Genomic DNA, 18,670 nt, shown 5'->3' with positions numbered 1-18,670 from the left:
AAATAAATTAGCTACTGGAAAAGCACCAGGTCTAGATGGTCTAACTACAACATTTTATCCATTTTTGTGGGAAGACCTAAAAAAAATCCTTTTTGAAACATTTAATGACATTTTATTAACCAATTCCTTAACACCTACAATGAAACAGGGACTCGTTAATCTCATCCCAAAACCAGCAAACGATAAGAGATACGTGGAAATATCCGTCCAATTACCCTGTTGAATACTGATTATAAAATATTTACACGTGTGATTGCAGACAGGTTAAAATCAGATTTATCTCAGATTATAAGTGATACACAATCAGGTTTTCTTTAAGAGAGATCTATTCATAATAATTTGAGACTGGATTTAGATCTGCTGGACTAGCAGCATCTGGTGGAGGATGACGGAGCCATTTTCTTTTTAGACTTTTATAAAGCTTTCGATATGGTGGAACACCCCTTTATTCTAAAAGTATTGAAGTATTTTGGCTTTGGGGAAAGGTTTATAAAAATGATTCAGTTGCTTTACACAGACATCAATAGTTCAGTATCTTTACCCTCTGGAACGTCCAAACGTTTTAATATTAAAAGAGGAATCCGTCAAGGTTGTCCTGCTTCGCCTCTGTTGTTTATTATGTAGCGGAACTTTTAGCAATTTTTATTCAAAATAATTCAAGTATTGAACCGTTAAAAGTGATGGGAACAACCCTGGTAATAACTCAATTAGCAGAAGACACAACCTTGTTTTTAAAAGATATAACTCAGAGAGATACAAAGGTTCTCTAGAGCCTCTGGTCTGCAACTGAATAGGAAGAAATGTGAAATAATGACTAATGGAGTAATGATGAAAATTTAATCTGGGAGAATCACCCCTCCTCCAGCTTCATCCAATGGCTTCTCTGTGCGTCTCCGCGCCAACCAATCAGCATCAAGTCTGCAGTAATCCTCAGCCAATGATCCTTCAAGGCTCCGCATTTAAAGTCTCCCATTCATGGATCTCTCTGCTGTCAGTCGAGCTTCGACTCTCCTCCACCCCATCGCCTCCATCGGATTCTCAGTTCCATTACCATCAGGCCTCCTCTCCATCACCAGTACCAGATCTGGGGGAAGATAATTCTAATTCTAAGACGTTCATCAAGTTCATGCATTATCAGCATTCATTTCTTCCTCTGGGGTCTGAACACCAAACAAATAAAAATCCATTGTGTAACTTCTCTAATCGCATTTTGTGTTTCTTATTGTGAGTCTCTACAGGATTGAATTCATGGTAGTCCACTGTTTATAATATCCTAATTAAAAAAGAGGTGAAATATGTAGGTATCAATATCTTGAAGGATACAAGATTTAGAGACGTCTCAAACATAGAAACTAAGATTCAGAAAGAGATTGATCTATTTTTGGACGCATTTTACTCACTAAAATGGAAAGTTTATCTCGGCTTATTTACCCAGTTTCCTCATTGTATGTATCTGATAAAATGATTAAAAAGATAAATCAAGACAACTTTAATTTTGTTTGGAAAAACAGACGCCATTAAATAAAGTGTAGTTAAATCTTTAGAGGAAGGAGGTTTAAATATGATAGATTTTGATCCAATGAATGGTACCATCCAACTCAAATGGCTACAGAACTTCATAAAAAATTACGAAAGTCTCTGTTATAATTTTCCTCATAAGATTTTCAAAGTTATTGGTGGAGTTGAATTCCTGATGTGACTTCAAAATTTCTAAACTACCCATAAACTTATCAGACTTTCATAAACAGGTTCTGCAATATTGGAAACTTATTTTTAAACATAGTTTTTCACCACATTCTGTCCCCATTTGGAATAAAAGATGCATCCTGATAAAATCAAATCTTTCTTTTACAAAGACTGGATGGAGAAAGGTATTTGGTCTGCTCTACACCTCATGGAAGTAGACGGAAACGTTTCGGCGTATGATGCTTTTATTACAAAATACACATTAACATGTACAAAAACTAAATTTAACAGAGTTTTAAAGACAATTCCTCCTGCTATGATTTTACTGATCAAAGGCATGTTAACATATTAAGCAGTTATTCCCAGAGATTTATCCTTGACTATAAATGGCTTTGATTTTATGGAAAAAAACTGCAATAATAAATTCATAAGAAATATTTTGACGTCAATATTCTTTCCGTCAACCATAAGAAGAAAGTATTTATTTTTAAATTATGATGATATCTCTTTAAAGAAAATCAGAACCAGATATCTTTCCTTTTCACTCCCACAAAAAGTAAAAGAGGTCCACTTTAAAATGAAGTATGAAGTAATGACTTTTTACCAGAAAAATTCAACATAAATACCAATTCCTGTTTCTTCTGTGATTCAGAAATCGAGACAACAAAACGTCTTTTTTTTTTTTCAATGCAAGGTCATTAATGTTTTTTGGATTTCAAAAATGGATCCTACATACGAATTCAATTCCACTTTTGAATTTTAATATAATAAAGGTTGGTCTTCTAACAGGAAATAGAGAATCGAACTGTGGTAATAGCAACGTAATCCTTCTGGCTAAATGTTTTATTAATAAGTGCCGTTTTTAAAAATAACACCCTCTTTCAACATTTTCATAAGTGAGATACTTTTATTTAAAGAAGTATTAAACAGGTGTAACAACCAAAAATCTCAAGCAATAATGCAATATATTAACAACTTAATTTAAAATATGAATGTCCTCTTGTATTTATAAATACATTGTTAAATTTGTCTTTGTTTGCTTTGTTTTTCTGTTATACATACTCTCAGTTAAAATTGTTCTTACTCCGCTTTGTGAAATATGCCTTGTTATATAACTTTCAAATCTTTAATAAATGGAAAAAAACTAACTTTTTGCAGGCGCGGGCATAAAAACAAAAAAGCATTTTCCTCTTAGTTTTCTCTTTAGTTGTGTCACACAATGAGCAGTCTTGAAGAAGAAAATGAAAACGCAGTTTGAAAGATCTGTTAGTAATTTCATTTATGAGTCAAAAAATGCAGCTATGACTTTAAAATGAAACATTAACATTTATGTTAATACATTTTAAAATTTCACATTTCAAAATGTGAACTTTTTGCTGGGACATGTTTTGAAAATTGAATTTTAAAAGTTATTTTTATTTATCATTTTAATTAATTTACAAAGTGAGGAGTCTTTGAGAAGAAAATGAAAATGCAGTTTGAATGATTTAGTTTTAATTGTACGAGTCAAAAAATGCAGCTTCATTTTGAAAATGAAAAATCATTTTATTAATCCATTTTCATTTGAATATTGGGACTTATTTGCTTCCATATGAATTTTTCCAAGAGAACTTCTTCCAACATTTTGGACAGTAACCAGAGAGACTGAACGATAACTTTCTGAACTACTAGCTCTACCGTTATTATCATTAATTTAAGGAGCTAACAAGAAGCGTTGGGCATGTTATTTTAAAAAACATTTATTAGATATAGTTACTAGTTACTTCTCCCAAAAAGTAACTGAGTTAGTAACTGAGTTACTCCACTATAAAAGTAACTATCGCGTTACTTTTTTAAGTTTAAATTTGTCTACGAATTTAGATTCTAAGGTTTCACAAGCAAGTTGCATAAAGTGGAATTACAAAGACAAGTACTTACACCAAACGTTTACTATTTACTTCAATGTACGTTCTTGCCTTTTACCTCAAGGAGAATAAAGTAGTGTCTGTACTTCTACTTTGAAAATGCAATCTTTCCCTCCAGACCCGCCATTGTTGCAGCTAACAGCTGCTAGCTTGCCTGAGCAGGCCTGCTGTGTGAGTTTGTGGTTCTTGTTTAAACTGAACACGACCTTTGATTGGCTTACAATGAAAGCTCACTCTACTTCAGCCAATCATCATCACTTACATGATTGTGTCGCTCCTGCCTTCACCAAAGAAACAAAGCTTAGCTCCTGTTGCTGTGAGCCACAACAGATGATAAGAGCTTTAGTTTATAACGCGCCCCATTTAATTGTCCGTTACTGAAAAAAGTAACGCCGTTATTCCCATCAGTGACAGCATATTGTCAGTAAGAGGACCATGTTTCACAATCCACTACAGTACAGAGACCCTCTAGCTGACAGATGTTTCTACAGAAATATGTTTTGGGCCACATGATTTATGTATTTACTGTTAATTTCTCAACAGCAGCACATGCTTCACTACGTCTGATGGAAGCATCCTGAAAATAATGCCTTTAACTTCATAATCATTCCGATTTACACAAATTCAAGGTGAAATTGTGTTTTCTCCACTGTTTATCTGTCTTCTCAAACCCATGTTTATTATCATCTTTCCAAAACCCACAAATTGTTATTTGGATTTTCTTTGACAGAAATTATTGTTCTCTTTAAGTGTAGACCATTCAGGTTTTTTCATGAACTTTGATGAAAAATGAATCCCAGTAAACAGGGCGAAACAGTGTATAAAGCCTCATTCTACATCTATGCATCCATTTTAACCAGCCAATCAATAGCATTACTGTACATATATGAAGTACGCCCAGCTTCACTAACATATGTTCAGCTATTCTCCTCTGGCAGCAGAACTAACGTAGAAAACATTAACTCATTAAAAAAATCACAAAATTCAGAGAGGTGTCATCTAAAAACCGAGTCTTTATTTGAGACAGCGGCATTCATCCATTATAAATAGATGTGTGCATTCATTTTTATTGATAAAAGCACCTAAAAATCCTAAACATGGTTTTCACAAGATGTTGAATATTATTTTAATATTAAAAACATGCTGTAATAACTCAGTAAAATCAGTATTTAACTCCCCAGATCCAAATTTGATGCCAGAAATAGAAAAACAATTGTTTAAAAAATTTGGATGAAGCTTTGCTGAAAGTTCTCCTTTTAAAATAGGAGCTGCCTTTCTGTGAAACCTGGGGGAAACATTTCAGTACTTCAGTGTCTAGAACTTAATCTATTCAAGGCTTTTTTTGGGAAACAAAACATGGACATCATACCTATCTGCAGCGATATTAATTGAAATCTGTCTGAGATTGTTCCTGCTGAAAATCTACTGCAGCCTCCCGTCCAGCAGGGGGCGGTAAATGGACCAAACAGTTGCTTTGTCTCAATTTGACGTCTAATAGAAGTTAAGCAAAAAGGCGCCAGCAGCAGCTTGTTTGGACTCAGCTGGAAGACGGTTGTGTTTTCGTATCTCAGCTGAATATTTCAGTAGTTTCAGTAACAATGTCTTCAGTTCAGCATCTGAGAGAGTTTATCAGAGAGCGACTAACTGCTGCTGCTGAAGAAATCTTCTCAGAGGTTGAGAAAACCATCGTCCGCCACGAAGAAGACATGAGACTGCTGGAAATCTGCTGGAAACCTCAGATAAAACTCTCCAGAATCGGTAAGAAGCTTATACACGCTCTGAAAATGAAACCGAGATAAAATAGAATCACGTCATTGGGCGGGATATTTCTGTTACCATAGTAACCGTTACTGTCAGTCCTGCTGCTAGCAGCTACCATGCTAGAGTTTATATCCGGTTCAGTGAGGCTAAAGGGCTTTCCCGCCATACTTAATCACGCTGGAGTTGTGCTGGACAGGAAAACAGTTTCAATAATTTATCTAGAACCAGAAAATATAACTAACAGTTATGAAAGTTGGCTTTAAAACTGAGACAGACAATATATGCGGCCTAACAGGCAGAACATGGAGCCACTATTTCTACAGGATGGAGGGGAGATGTGAACTTGATTTGCTTTGCTTTCTGGTTGGACTCTAATATATTTGTACTGTCAAACAGTACTGATAATGGGATTTATACATCATTATATTGCTAGTGGAGAAAGTTTTATTATTAATCCATAAAGTCCTGATATTTATAAGGGAATTCAGTATTTTGCTAATATAAGATTTTCTCATTAGTCATTATGTAGTAGTGGTGTTCGGTACGGCATGTTTGATTCGGTCCACCTGCATAAAGTTTCGGTTATTTTTTCACTCCTAAAATAAGTTTATTAGTGAGAGATTAACCCTTTATGACCTACCATAGAACAAGTTCGTCAGAGCATATTTTTACATTTGTACATGCTGTAAAGCCATTTTTTGGAGCATTTCAATTTGTTATACATCAATACAACCCTTACATCCTACATTTTTATATTTTGTATATAATAACTCCATATTAACTAAGTAAATTGCTAAAATGTGCAATTAACCACCAGAAAAATTAAAATCGTTTTTTTTTTTTGCACACATTTTCCTAAATACAGAAATATCATAGCTGTATCTCTCAAAAATTGCAATATAAAAAGTTGCACAAAACCCTTTCAAGCCACAGGAAATTTATTCGGACTGTGTCCATAACTTCATTTTGAAAAATACATTAATTTTTATGAACAGAGACCAAAATGAATATAAAATGTACATTGTGAACAGTTTGAGAAAAGATATGTACATCAAAATAAACTATTTACAGAAGTGTAATTAAATCTCTAAATGTGCCAGAAGACCACTCCCGGGAAAAAACACCCAGGAAATACATCACTTCCGGTTGTTGCGGGCATTGGTGTGAAAGAAAACCATGTGATAGTTCATCCACCAATGTCATCACACATCTTCCGATGTAGGAAGTACACTGCGGTCTGGATTTTAATGTTTGTTTTTTGCGATTTGTTTACTGGATTTCTGCATCAGTTTCTGGAAAATAAAAACTGTGCTCTGGGACACGTGGTGAGTAGAATATCTAAGTTAAACTCTTCGGTTTCATTTGCAAAAAAAAAGTATTGTTCTAGCTTATTTTGCTACAGGCGTTTAAAAATAGATGCAAATGAAGCCGCCGGCGCTCCCGCCGGACATAAAGGGTTAATCGCAGCGGAACTAAAGTTCCTAAGTGTGTTTCAGCACAGACGCTAATACATGTTGCAATGTCTTGCCACACGAGTAGCAGGCGTGATAAATGGCGTCATCATGGCAACAAACAAGCCAGAGCTTGAAGAGCGTCCCATCTCGTTTCGGTCTCCTGTTTGGAAACATTATGGCTTTCTCCTTAAAATTGACGATGGGGAAAGACAAGTGGACAAATCCAAAGCTGCGTGTCGACATTGTTTCACGGAGATTGGATAGAACGTGTTACACAGTTGAAACGACACCATCCGAATGTGAACGTCTCTTCTACAAGGAAGAAAAGCAGCTTGGTGCAAAGACCGATAACCGCAGCATTGAAACAACCTTCAGCAGGTAATTCAGATCGGGCCGAAGCAACAACACAAGTTATACGGGTTTTTACAGCTATGGATCTACCTCCGTATTCTGTTGTTAAATGTTTGAAATATCACGTAATGGGTCGCTTTTATTAATGTTTATGCAAACGTTATATTGTTTACTTGGCATCTTTTTAAAATAAACATTTTCTAAGTCTTTATTTTGGCCTTTTTTGTAGTGCAAAATTAACCAAAGCCCTCCTTCAAACTGAACCGAACCGAAAGGGAGTTTGATATTTATTTTAATTTATTTGTTCTTTAAGTTTGAAACAGAAACTATCTTAGGAAGCTTTTAGTTTGAAGCTGTATCATGATAAAAATCAAGCCCATTACAAACTACAAAAATGGCCGAACAGGATGGAGTGCAGCGCTCTTTGACCTGGAGGGGGGCGGGGTGTGAAGGGCCTCAGCAGCATTTAAAGAGACGGCACCAAAACGAGTTGGTCTCAGACGCTCCTCAGAAGACGTAAAACAGGAGCTACAAGAACAAGCAGTTCAGACCAAAGCGTTGAGGTTCACTTCATGTAGACCACAGCTGGATGATTTAAAAGCATCATTTGTCTCCTTTAAAATGTTCTGCATTAAAATCTGTAACATTTGAAATGATCTAACTTGATGACTTGATACAAACTAAATATTTTGTTCTTTAAAAAACTCATAAAACGCACTTTTAAAGCATTTGTTGTATATCACAAACCTTTACTTTATTTAGTTTAGTTTTCCGTATAAAACAACTGAGCATTCTGAGTGTGATTGGATCTGAACCAGAACACAGAATAGCCCGTCAGCCTCTGATTGGGTGTTCGACTAATTCAGCATCAATCAGGATTCCAACACATGAAACCGAACAGACTGGAGTGGAACGGGTTTGAACCTTCATGGTTTGACACCTGTGCTGTAAACTGGTACCAGCGCCACATGATGCAGCTCTAGTCTGATGCTCCTGAATCTGAGCAGCTGTTGGACAATGAAAACCTGATGCTGAGTTTTTCATAACCCATCACCTGTCTTTAATATGGTAATACCAGCTGCTAGATGTGTTACCATGGTGACCAGTGAAACCAGGCAGCTGTTCGGTCTCCAGCAGACTCCATGGGTCCAGGCATTTTCAGTAGATGGAGCTTCAATCCACAGATACCATCAGATGTTCTCCATGAAGGTTTCACCAAAAATTCTTAATGGTTCTGATATTTTAGGGGCTTAAAGCCTGATTTCTGGGTCAAACATCACAGGTTCTGGAGACAGTCTTCATACTAATGGATCTCTTTGTTCTTACAGACCAGCCAGAGCAACGTGTCAGCAACAAGGAGGTTCTAACTGACCCAAAGCTGTGTAAGCAGCAGAGGAGCTCCAGGCTGGACCAGGAGGAACTAGAACACTTCCAGATAAAACAGGAACCAGAACCCCCAGAGATAAAAGAGAACCAGGAGGAACCGGAGCCTTTACAGATAAAACAGGAACCAGAACCTCCAGAGATAAAAGAGGACCAGGAGGAAGCAGAACCTTTACAGATAAAACAGGAACCAGAACCTCCAGAGATAACAGAGGAGCAGGACGAAGCAGAACCAACACGTATTAGAGAGAACCAGCTGGAATCTGGACATCTGTTGATTAAAGAAGATCAGGAGGAACCAGAGTTTGGAAAATCCATGGTCCGGTACCAGGAAGACATCAGACTGCTGGATTACTGCTGGAATCCCAGAATAAAACTCTTCAGAATCTCTACAGGTTAGAACATTAGCAGAATGTTGATGATATAGAATAGAGTAGATGGGTTCAATGTGCAAGTTCTGGCCCTGATCAACCCAAGTAACTCTGAGGAACATCCTGCTGCTAGATGTTATTTGTTGGAGACACGCAGCAGACTGGGAGCAGATTATAGAAATCATCTTAACTGTCAAACAGAAAATTCAGTGATTATGGTTCCGTTTGGTTCACATTGATGGTACCAGAGCAACTGGCTCACTCAAATCTATAAACCCAGTAAAAGTTCTGACTGGATGCTTCCTAGAGGTCCAATAACTTCTACGGTTTCACAGCGTCCTGCTCTCACCTGAAAGCTCCAACCTCTAGAAGATTGAAACCTTAGTCGAGTTTTTAACAGTCTGGTTCTTTAGTTTAGCTTTAATCATCAAATCCTTTAAATGATCAAACTAAACCCTGAAGATCAAACTAGCAGATAAAAATGATCCCAGTCTGACACCACGGATGCATGAGGAACCATCTAACGGATGTTCTCGCTCTGACCCGTAAAAATTTCATGACCTTTCATGATTTTCTGCTTTGTCCTTCCAGACATCCCAAAGCAACGTGTCTGTAAGGAGGAGGAAGTTCTCAATGAACAGGAGGAACCAGAAGCTCCAAGGTCTGAAGATGGTCAAGAGAATATTAAACAGGATCAGGAGGAACCTGACCATCAAAAGATCAAAGAGGACCCTGGAGAACCAGAACCTCAACAGTTTGAAGAGAAGCTAGAGGAGCCAGAAGGTTTAAATATTAAAGAGGATCAAGAAGATCTAGATCTTCCACAGATAAAAGACGAACAGGAGGAACCAGAACTTCCACCATTTGAAGAAGATCCTGCAGGTCCACGGATTAAGGAGGATCTAAAACCTACAGGAATTGTAGTGAACCCAGAGGAACCAGAACCTCCACAGTTTGGAGGTGGACATGAGGAACAACATCTGCTAACCTTCCTGATCCACAGCAGTCAGCAGATAGAGCAGCTGTTATGGGCGTGTGAAACCAACACCTTTATGGACCCTGTGACCGACCATCAAAGTGTCTTCAGTCAATCAGAACCAGACACTGAGCAGCTTCACTCTCAGAACCCTCCTGAAGATCAGAAGAGTTCCGCTGAGCTTCACAGTTTCTACTCGATTGTTCCGCCAGATCCTGAGCAGATTCAAGAGGAACATTATGGATCAGAACCTCGACCTGTTCAGCAGGAGATCTGCAGGAGTTGGGAGGAAGAACATCTCAAGAGCAGAACGTCTGAGGAACATGGCTGGTCTAAAGCAGAACCAGACGCTGAGCAGCTTCACTCTCAGAACCCTCTTGAAGACCAGCAATGTTTTATTGAGCTTAAAAGTGTTTATTCATGTGTGACACCAGATCCTGAGCAGATTAATGACCAACCAGAACCTCCACATTTTCAGCAGCAGCAGGAGATCTACAGGAGCTGGGAGGAAGAACATCTTATGGGCAGAACCTCTTGGGAACACGTCTGGTTTAAAGCAGAACCAGACACTCAGGTGCTTCACTATCATAACTCTCCTGAAGATCTTCACAGTTTCTACTCGGTTGTGACACCAGATCCTGAGCAGATCACAGTAGAACACCATGGATCAGAACCTATTCAACAGGAGCAAAACAAAGTCTTCAGCAGCTGGGAGGAAGAACACCTTGAAGCCATCGCTTCTCAGGACTATTTCTGGTTTAAAGCAGAACCAGACGCTGTGCAGCTGGTTGCTCATACCCACCTTGCAGCTGAGACCCAGGACCATGAAGGAACCAGCTCTGGTGAGACCCAGGACCATGAAGGAACCAGCTCTGGTGAGACCCAGGACCATGAAGGAACCAGCTCTGGTGTGTCAGAAGACCAGCATCACATTAACCCTGAAGACTCTGAAACATGTTTTGTTTGTGGTGAAGTCTTGAAACCTCACCGTTTGAAGCAGCATCTAAAACAGCATCCAGATGTGAAGCCATATGTCTGCAAACGTTGTGGAGAACGCTTCTCTGAACATTCCCATCTGAGAGACCACATGGTTGCTCACCTGGTTGAGGATCTGAAAGCTCGGCAACGACCCGGAGTCAAACGCAGACAGAAAAACGTCTTCTGTAAAATATGCGGCCGAGGCTTTGCTGAACTGGATTATTTAAAATCCCACAATAAAGCTCACAGGGGTGAGCGGCCTTTCTGTGAAACCTGTGGGAAACATTTCAGTTCTCCTCGTTCACTCAAAGGTCACATGAAGGTCCATGAGAGAAGATGTGCGAAACCATTCTCCTGTCGGGTTTGCAAGAAAAGGTTTGCTTCTCGCTCAACCAAGAAAGCCCACATGGAGAGGCACAGAGAAGAGAAGCCCTTCTCCTGTAAAACGTGTGGGGAAACGTTTCATGAGAGAAAACAGTTCATGACCCACAAAGGAACCCACTCAGCTGCTAAACCTTTCTTCTGTAAAATATGCAAACGACTGTTTGCCCACAGGCCCTCCTACACAGCCCACATGAAGTCCCACAGGAAGGAGACGACCTCTGCTTGTAGCAGGTGTGGAGAAAGGTTTGACGATCAACGAGCAGAGGCCACCCACATGAAAACATGCGGGAAGCTCCATTCATGTGACACCTGTGGAAAAAGCTTTTCCTCCAGGAGTCGTGTGAAATATCACAAGAAACGTGGAAGTTGTGGTGGAAACGTTGACTTGAAGCCGTAGTTTTGTTCTGCTCAACGAGAGAAATCATTTTTGGAAGATATTTGGAAGGTTTTCAGTGTGAACAGAAGACTGTTGTTGTGTTCACTAGTTTGGTTGCCAGGAGTCCATGTCCACCTTCAGCTGTGTTCAGAGGTCCGATTGGGTTGTTGATGGTCCTACCTCATGTTGCTCGTTGGGACATCATCTTCTGGATTGGAGAGTTTTTCCCCTGTGAATTTCTTTGTTATAAAATGTAGAAATGTTAACATCTGATTCTCTGGATTGGAGTTTGAGTTATTTAGTTCATAGAATCAAATCTGTTGTTGAGTTGATAATAAATTTGAGGAAAGACACGAGGAGTCTGTGGAAATGTTTCTGGGTTGGAGGTACCGAGCAGGCTCTGTAGAACCTCTTAGTGTCTCTGTGTTGCATCTGCTGCTTCAGGCCAGCATATCTTCACCTTTTAGCTTGTCTTTATAAACCTCTGCTGAAACCCCAACAGAGATGGAGGTCCAGACCCAGCAGGAGCAAGTTCTGCTGCAGCTGAACTCAACAAATGAAGGAAACTGTTTCATGAAGCAGTCTGGGCGGTTTTCTCAGCATTGGTCTGATGATGCTGGACATTAATAAAAGCTTCTGGAAAAACTGGATTTACTTTGGTTTTATACACTGTTAGCGTCATTAAAGAGGTGAACTGTTCTCATGTATTTCACCAATAATTAAACAATCTATGAATCTGAAATCAATTATTTTTCTTTCCTATTGAACAGTCTCTATTATATAATTATTATACACTAACCTGGAGTTTAACTTAATTTACTGCTATGATTCATCTTCCACCAGAGATGGAAACATGTCCTTCTGAGAGAAATCAGGAGTTATTAGTTGACATTTATGAATCATAACCCCACATTAAGGTTCTAAAAATCCCGTCTTATTGCTTTTAGATTTAAACTGTTGTTCCACAAGTTTCAGCTTTCAGCTCTAGTTCTTGCTCTCTTTAAAAGGTGGAAACGTAAACGTTTGCTGCTCTGTTTCCAGACTCTGCGCTGAATCAGGTTTTTAAATGTTTTATTAATGAAGCAGTTTCTCTGGCACAAAAATTTCATGAAACTTTATTTTGGCTCTAGATCAGGATGTCATCGTCTTCCGCCTCATCCGGGTCGCGGGGGCAGCAGACTCAGTAGAGACACCTCCTCCAGCTCCTCCAGGGGGAGCCCAAGGCGTTCCCAGGCCAACCGAGAGACATAGTCCCTCCAGCGTGTCCTGGGCCGTCCCCTGGGCCTCCTCCCGGTGGGACGTGCCTGGAACACCTCCCGAGGAAGACGTCCAGGAGGCATCCGGTATAGATGTCCGAGCCACCTCAACTGGCTCCTCTCGATGTGGAGGAGCAGCGGTTCTACTCCGAGCTCTTCCCGGATGGCCGAGCTCCTCACCCTATCTCTAATGGAGTGCCCGGCCACCCTACGGAGGAAGCTCATTTCAGCCGCTTGTATCCGGGATCTCGTTCTTTCGGTCATGACCCAAAGTTCATGGCCATAGGTGAGGGTAGGAACGTAGACCGACCAGTAAATTGAGAGCTTCACTTTTTGGCTTAGCTCTCTCTTCACCACAACGGACCGGCACAGCGCCCCCATTACTGTGGCAGCCGCACCGATCCGTCTGTCGATCTCCCGCTCTGTTCTTCCCTCACTAGTGATCAAGACCCCGAGATACTTGAACTCCTCCACTTGAGGCAGGAAGTCTCCAACCTGAAGAGGACAAGCCACCCCTTTACCGGTCGAGATCTGTGGCCCGCTACGCTGAAATACTCTGAGAAGAACCCTGTTCAGTAACAATGTTTTCAGTTCAGCATCTGAGAGACTTTATCAGCGTTTCCAGTTTGAGTTGGGAGAGATGCTGCGGTGTCTCAGTAGTAAACACATGGCGCTGGTATATTCAGCTAATTTAAAGGGATGTCCATCCTACAAAGATGATACTGCAACCAAGAAAAAGAAAAATGTCAGTTCAGAAGTTCTGGATGGACTATTGGAAAACTGGTAAACAAGGCTAAAGTTGGTCAATTGGATAAAAGTCCTACAGTTTCCTTATCAACAGTTCCTCCTTGGATCCTGGGTGAAGCAATCACTGATACCAATCTGTTACAATTAAAACACAGATTGGATGTAAATAAGCAGGATATTTTACATCATAAACAGTCCAGATATTTAGAATATCCAAAGATTTACACAGATGTTTCAAAAACAAATTTGGCCATAGAAAGTAGGGTAGAGACGACATAATCAATTAAAACGAATAACATTAATCGTTAAAACATTCTATGACTACATGCCGTGATCCTCTTGGGGGGCGGGCGGTCTGGTTGACGGGGCGCCCCACTTGAATAGTGGTAGGGAACATGCTGCAGGTGCTTCCTCAAATTAGAAATATTCCCACATGCACATTGCATCACAAATATTTCAGCGAGCGTAATCTGCACCGCATTTTGAAAGCGATTTCTATCAGCCTTGCTTTGTTGACGGTACCAGTGGCTACTGACATACCGGTAATCACACTCTTCTGGGTGCAATGCTGTGTTCAGGTCCGGCATGGAAAATCGCCCACTCTTCCACTCCCTCAGTATCACAATGATGCGTTTAGGTACAGAAGTTGGTAAACTTTCAATCACAATCTGAAGTTGGCACTGTTGGGCTGAGTCTGATTCTGTGGGGACAATAAATAAAACAGCTGGAAAGATTAATAGGAATAATGCTAATCTGTAGTAAAATAGAAAGGTGATCTCTGAGGGATTTTTCTGAGGTTTGCCAAAGTTATTTTTCAGTTTCACACGGAGGGGAGCACGATGTGAAGCGACACTGTAAAAGTAAGTCGCACATGAAAAGCACTACTGAAAAAGCCATCTGCTGATCTATGGACTCATTGTTTCTCAAACCCAGAGATGACTGCCACACAGACAAGGTAACAGCCGCCGGGATTACCTGGGTTAAACTTTAAAAGCTTGTAAAGTATTTTTCAAACTTGTGCTACTTCATTGATGTGCAATAACAGGCAAAGCAGAGACTGATTAATGTTATGTGAGATCTTAGTTAAATTAAAATGTATGACTTCATCATAGTGTTGGTAAGAAGCATCCTTGTTCTCCTGCATATCTGGTCTCCTTAATGTAGAGTCAGTTAAGAGATGTGACCTGATGAATTAAAATAAAACATATTTTCTGTTTAATTCAGAAAACTTGAGGAATAACGTCTGCAGACTGAACCAGGTGTTGGTGGACTGCAGGGTTGATGGTATAATGATGCTGGAACTGATTATTTTTCAGTCCCAATAGAATAAAGTGACTATAAATCCTCTCTGACGTGGAACACGTTCAGTCTTTTCCTCCAGGTGAGCTGCTCCTCTGTTTCTCTGTGACCTGCAGAAATCTCTGCAAGCCAGAGGTCAGTTAGGTTCACTAATTTTTACACTGACTGCCTATGGTCTGAATTCATTAGATTTAATAATCCACACATGCTGCTGGCGGTTTTTTAGGGCTGAAACGATTTATCAAGTAATTCGAATGATTTGATTTTTTTTTTGCCTCGAGGCTTTGGTTAATTACCGACTGGCCTGCAGCACTTAGGAACTGTGAAGAACGAAATGTCCACCCGGGACCTTCTTGCTGCTGCACCTCATGCAGCACACTGGCTGGAGAGTGGACCTTGATGGTACTGAAGAAAAATGGCAGTAGTCAAGATGAAGACTTGGGGGAATATCTAATGTCTTTTAAATCCTTCTTTTTCACCTTAAATCATCCAGTTGTGGTCTATATAAAATATAACTGCAATGCTTTGGTCTGAACTCCTTGTTCTCGTAGCTCCACAGGCTCCCCTTTTTATCCCTGTTCTGAGGTGCGTTTTGATGCTGTCTCTTTAAATGCTACTGAGGCACCTCACAACCCGCCCCCTCCAGGTCAAAGGGCGCTCCACTCCACCCTGTTGGGCCATTTTTGTAGTTTGCAGAGATACAATTATCTAGCAGAGCAGAAACAAGACAAAAACGGCAAAAACAATGAAAGCTGTTTGTGTTATAATAATATTAAAACATCCAGTCTGGTTCTCTCCTCCAGGAGCTAAAAGTAGCACACAGCTCTAATATCAGCAGAAGACCTGATGCTACTGCTATCAGAACCATGGCCAGCGTCACATCAACACAATAAATTCAGGTCTAAAATAAATTTTGTCATTTTATTTTTATTTGCAGCTTACTGTTTTTCTGCACCCATCGTTTCCATAAAGAGAAGGAACTGACCCCTTAATCAGATGAAGTCTTTCAGCAAATCCTTCTTGATTCTGGAGGTTGATGAAGAACTCGTCCTTGAAGAACTTCACGCAGACAAAGAGGAATTTTTCTACTGATGTGGGAACATTTTGATGAAAATAAAATTTAACCAGGAACGTTGAAGAGGTACTGATGCTGGGGGACGGTGGGATGGTTTCTGTGGGTTAATACACTCAACTAAACTGAACCGAACTTATCCTCTTGCAGCGTAGGCGCACTTGAGCTTGGACTACAATATGGCAGCGAGAAATAAAAATGGCGGATACGCCAATTGATCAGCCGGAAGTCCATGACCTTATTTAGCTGTTCCACAGCAAATATTGAGACGTAACAGTTAAAAAAAAAAAAAAAAAACAGATGATAGAGAAAACTGAATGGGCTGAAAAATATGACCCAAAAATATGACCCTATAATGATATTCAACACCTGGAGATAATCCAAGTACACAATAAAATGTCCTTAATGGCTAAAAATGTGGATTTTTCATGATATGTTCCTTGTTGAGATGTTGACGTGTCACAATGACAGTGAGCACATTTGGAAACTTAACTAAAACTTAACTAAATATTCTTTAGCTACAAAATTCAAATGTTTGTCTAATTATGTTCTCTTGAGTTTTTCATGAATCTTACCGTTTTGTTTTGTAGCTCTCGGTGAAGTATTTTAATTTGCTGGTTGTTTTAATTCAACATGCAGTATTTGCAAGAAATACTCTGATTGGATGAAAAAGATTGGTCTGTGATTGGCTGATGGTGTGATTTATTTGTATACATTTTGTCAGGTTGTGAGCGCAGAGAGCAGGAGGAGCACGAGCTTGTTGGGAGCTGAGCGTGAGCCAGAACACGGTGTGTCACATCAGTCTGCACACCTCCCAGGTGTGCGGTTCCGAACCGTGCAACGCTCCGTTCTACTGCGATAGGAATCAGTGCAGGACAATGTTAATCAGCTGACCTCTCAGTCGCTTCATAACTAGTGAAGCAGCGAAACAAACCAGTGTCCCCTCCATTAGTAGAAGATGCATAGAGTGGAGTAGAGGATGGCAGAACATGAGGGTGAAGATGACCACTGGAAGCTTCTGGGAAACTGCATCCCAACCTGGAACTGTGGTCTCTTCTCCTGCAGAGCTGTCTGCAAAAAACTAAGTTAGGTTTACATGAAAATACAGTCTTAGGGAATTCTGTGTTTTTCATGTCCTTTGAAAATTTAAAGAGCTCTGATCATCAGCACTGCAATGTAGGATCATTCTTGATGAACTGACTGCACTGATCAAGCTTGAGGTCTACTTTCTCGCTTAAAAACATCTTAAAACTACTTTTTGTGACAAATTAATGGTATAAAAATGATTAATTGCTGGTGCCATGGCTTGCTGCACGCAGCTCTGCCCCTTTAACAAATCCTGGGAAAGTTAAAAAGACCATCTCCAGACTAGGACCGTTTACTTGTGAAAGTAAAACCCCGGGAAAGAGAAATTACCCAGGTAAAGTTATATCGATGCGGGACCTGGGCCTTTAAAAGGCTGGGGCTTTCTACAAGCAATAGAAATGGGGCTGATGAGAGAATATTAAACTTTGTATCTGTTTGCATACCAGCATAGCAGTATTTGCACCCTGAGGGTATCTGCACACTTTGGCTCCGTTTAGATGACAACGATCCATAGAAAAAAGGATTTTGTTCCGTTTCTGTTAGCACGTCTACACACAACGTTTTAATGACACCCACCATGCCACTAGTTGATGGTGTGGTCTTTGAAACTCAACAACATGCGCAAACACTTCCTAACCAAACGAGGGAGAAAATTAGCACTTCACTAGAGAACCGTCGTAAGATTTAAAAGGTTGAGCAACACAAGGAATAAAATCTGCCATTGTTATTGTTGATATCTTCGTCTTCTGTAGGTTTTAAACTGGTTGGCAGCTGTTATGTCGGGCATATGCGCATTAATTGTTACAGATTTCAGGCATGCTGAACATGAGCCAAGGTATCCCAGTAAGAAATATAAAAAAATTTCTGTCAACACAGACCGGGAGGTTTTCAAATTGGGCCATTTTCAGAGAAAATGTGCACCGTTGTCGTGTAAATGAACAGTAGAAACACAACACAACTTTTTCATTTTCAACAGAAAACGTGGTGTAAACGGCCTTACTAACGCTTGGGTTACCACATTTCCACACGTTATCTTTATGAAGGATCTGCTAAGGCAACATCTTGTAAATCATATCTAAAAAGGAAATGATGGATAAACTATACCACTACAAACCAAAATTTTGAAATTTTAAAATAAACTGAAGTAGAAACTTATCAGAAATAAGCAGCCCCGAGACAGTTTTCTGAAAATGGAAAAAAAGGTCATTATTTTGGTGATTTTAACCAGATTGTTGGTGCAAGATTAGATTTCATTTAATGGTGATTAAACCTTTATTAACAGGCTGAGACTGAAGGTGAAATCAATATGTGTCTGATCCAAAGAGCGTCGATCTATTTCCAGTTGGACAAAACGTTCAGCTGTTAAATCATCTCCCTCCTTGTCCCACTCAAACATGGCCTCCATCCCAGAGTTTATAGGCTGAGATCTGATGACTAAACACAGACCTGACCTGTTGCTGTCACAATAAGAAGTAGACACACCGCAGTGGGCTGTCTTCTGATCAGCTGTTCAGGTGTATTCTGAGCTAGAACAACGTAGAAGCTTCGTATCACCCATTTGCTCATGGTTTTTCTTTACTTCACAC

General features: G+C 39.8%; 1 protein-coding gene across 3 annotated transcripts; it reads left to right on the top strand.

The window, feature by feature from the left end:
• Positions 1-5,046: 5,046 nt before the first annotated feature.
• Positions 5,047-12,366, top strand: LOC124869711 (zinc finger protein 583-like). Of its 3 annotated transcripts, none has more exons than XM_047367774.1 (4): positions 5,047-5,348; positions 8,485-8,934; positions 9,502-10,728; positions 10,762-12,366. In XM_047367774.1, the coding sequence occupies exons 1-4, from the start codon at positions 5,189-5,191 to the stop codon at positions 11,643-11,645; spliced, it is 2,721 nt and encodes a 906-aa protein (XP_047223730.1). In that variant the 5' UTR covers positions 5,047-5,188; the 3' UTR covers positions 11,646-12,366. The 3 variants fall into 3 exon arrangements, with proteins under 3 accessions (XP_047223730.1, XP_047223731.1, XP_047223729.1); XM_047367775.1 differs by having other exon boundaries at positions 5,048-5,348; positions 8,485-8,591; positions 8,718-8,934; positions 9,502-12,366; XM_047367773.1 differs by having other exon boundaries at positions 5,048-5,348; positions 9,502-12,366.
• The last annotated feature ends 6,304 nt before the right edge of the window (positions 12,367-18,670 follow it).

Source organism: Girardinichthys multiradiatus, chromosome 6 (assembly GCF_021462225.1).
Source record: "Girardinichthys multiradiatus isolate DD_20200921_A chromosome 6, DD_fGirMul_XY1, whole genome shotgun sequence".
Lineage (NCBI taxonomy): Eukaryota > Metazoa > Chordata > Actinopteri > Cyprinodontiformes > Goodeidae > Girardinichthys > Girardinichthys multiradiatus.
Note: the sequence above shows the minus strand (reverse complement) of the source record. Positions and strands in the feature narration are given on the sequence as shown.

Excerpts from the sequence above, each read along its gene's own strand:
- LOC124869711 (XM_047367773.1), top strand. The coding sequence starts at position 5,189 with ATGTCTTCAGTTCAGCATCTGAGAGAGTTTATCAGAGAGCGACTAACT. Across the intron at positions 5,349-8,484 it reads GATAAAACTCTCCAGAATCG|ACCAGCCAGAGCAACGTGTC; the intron begins GTAAGAAGCTTA and ends TTGTTCTTACAG. Across the intron at positions 8,935-9,501 it reads ACTCTTCAGAATCTCTACAG|ACATCCCAAAGCAACGTGTC; the intron begins GTTAGAACATTA and ends TTGTCCTTCCAG.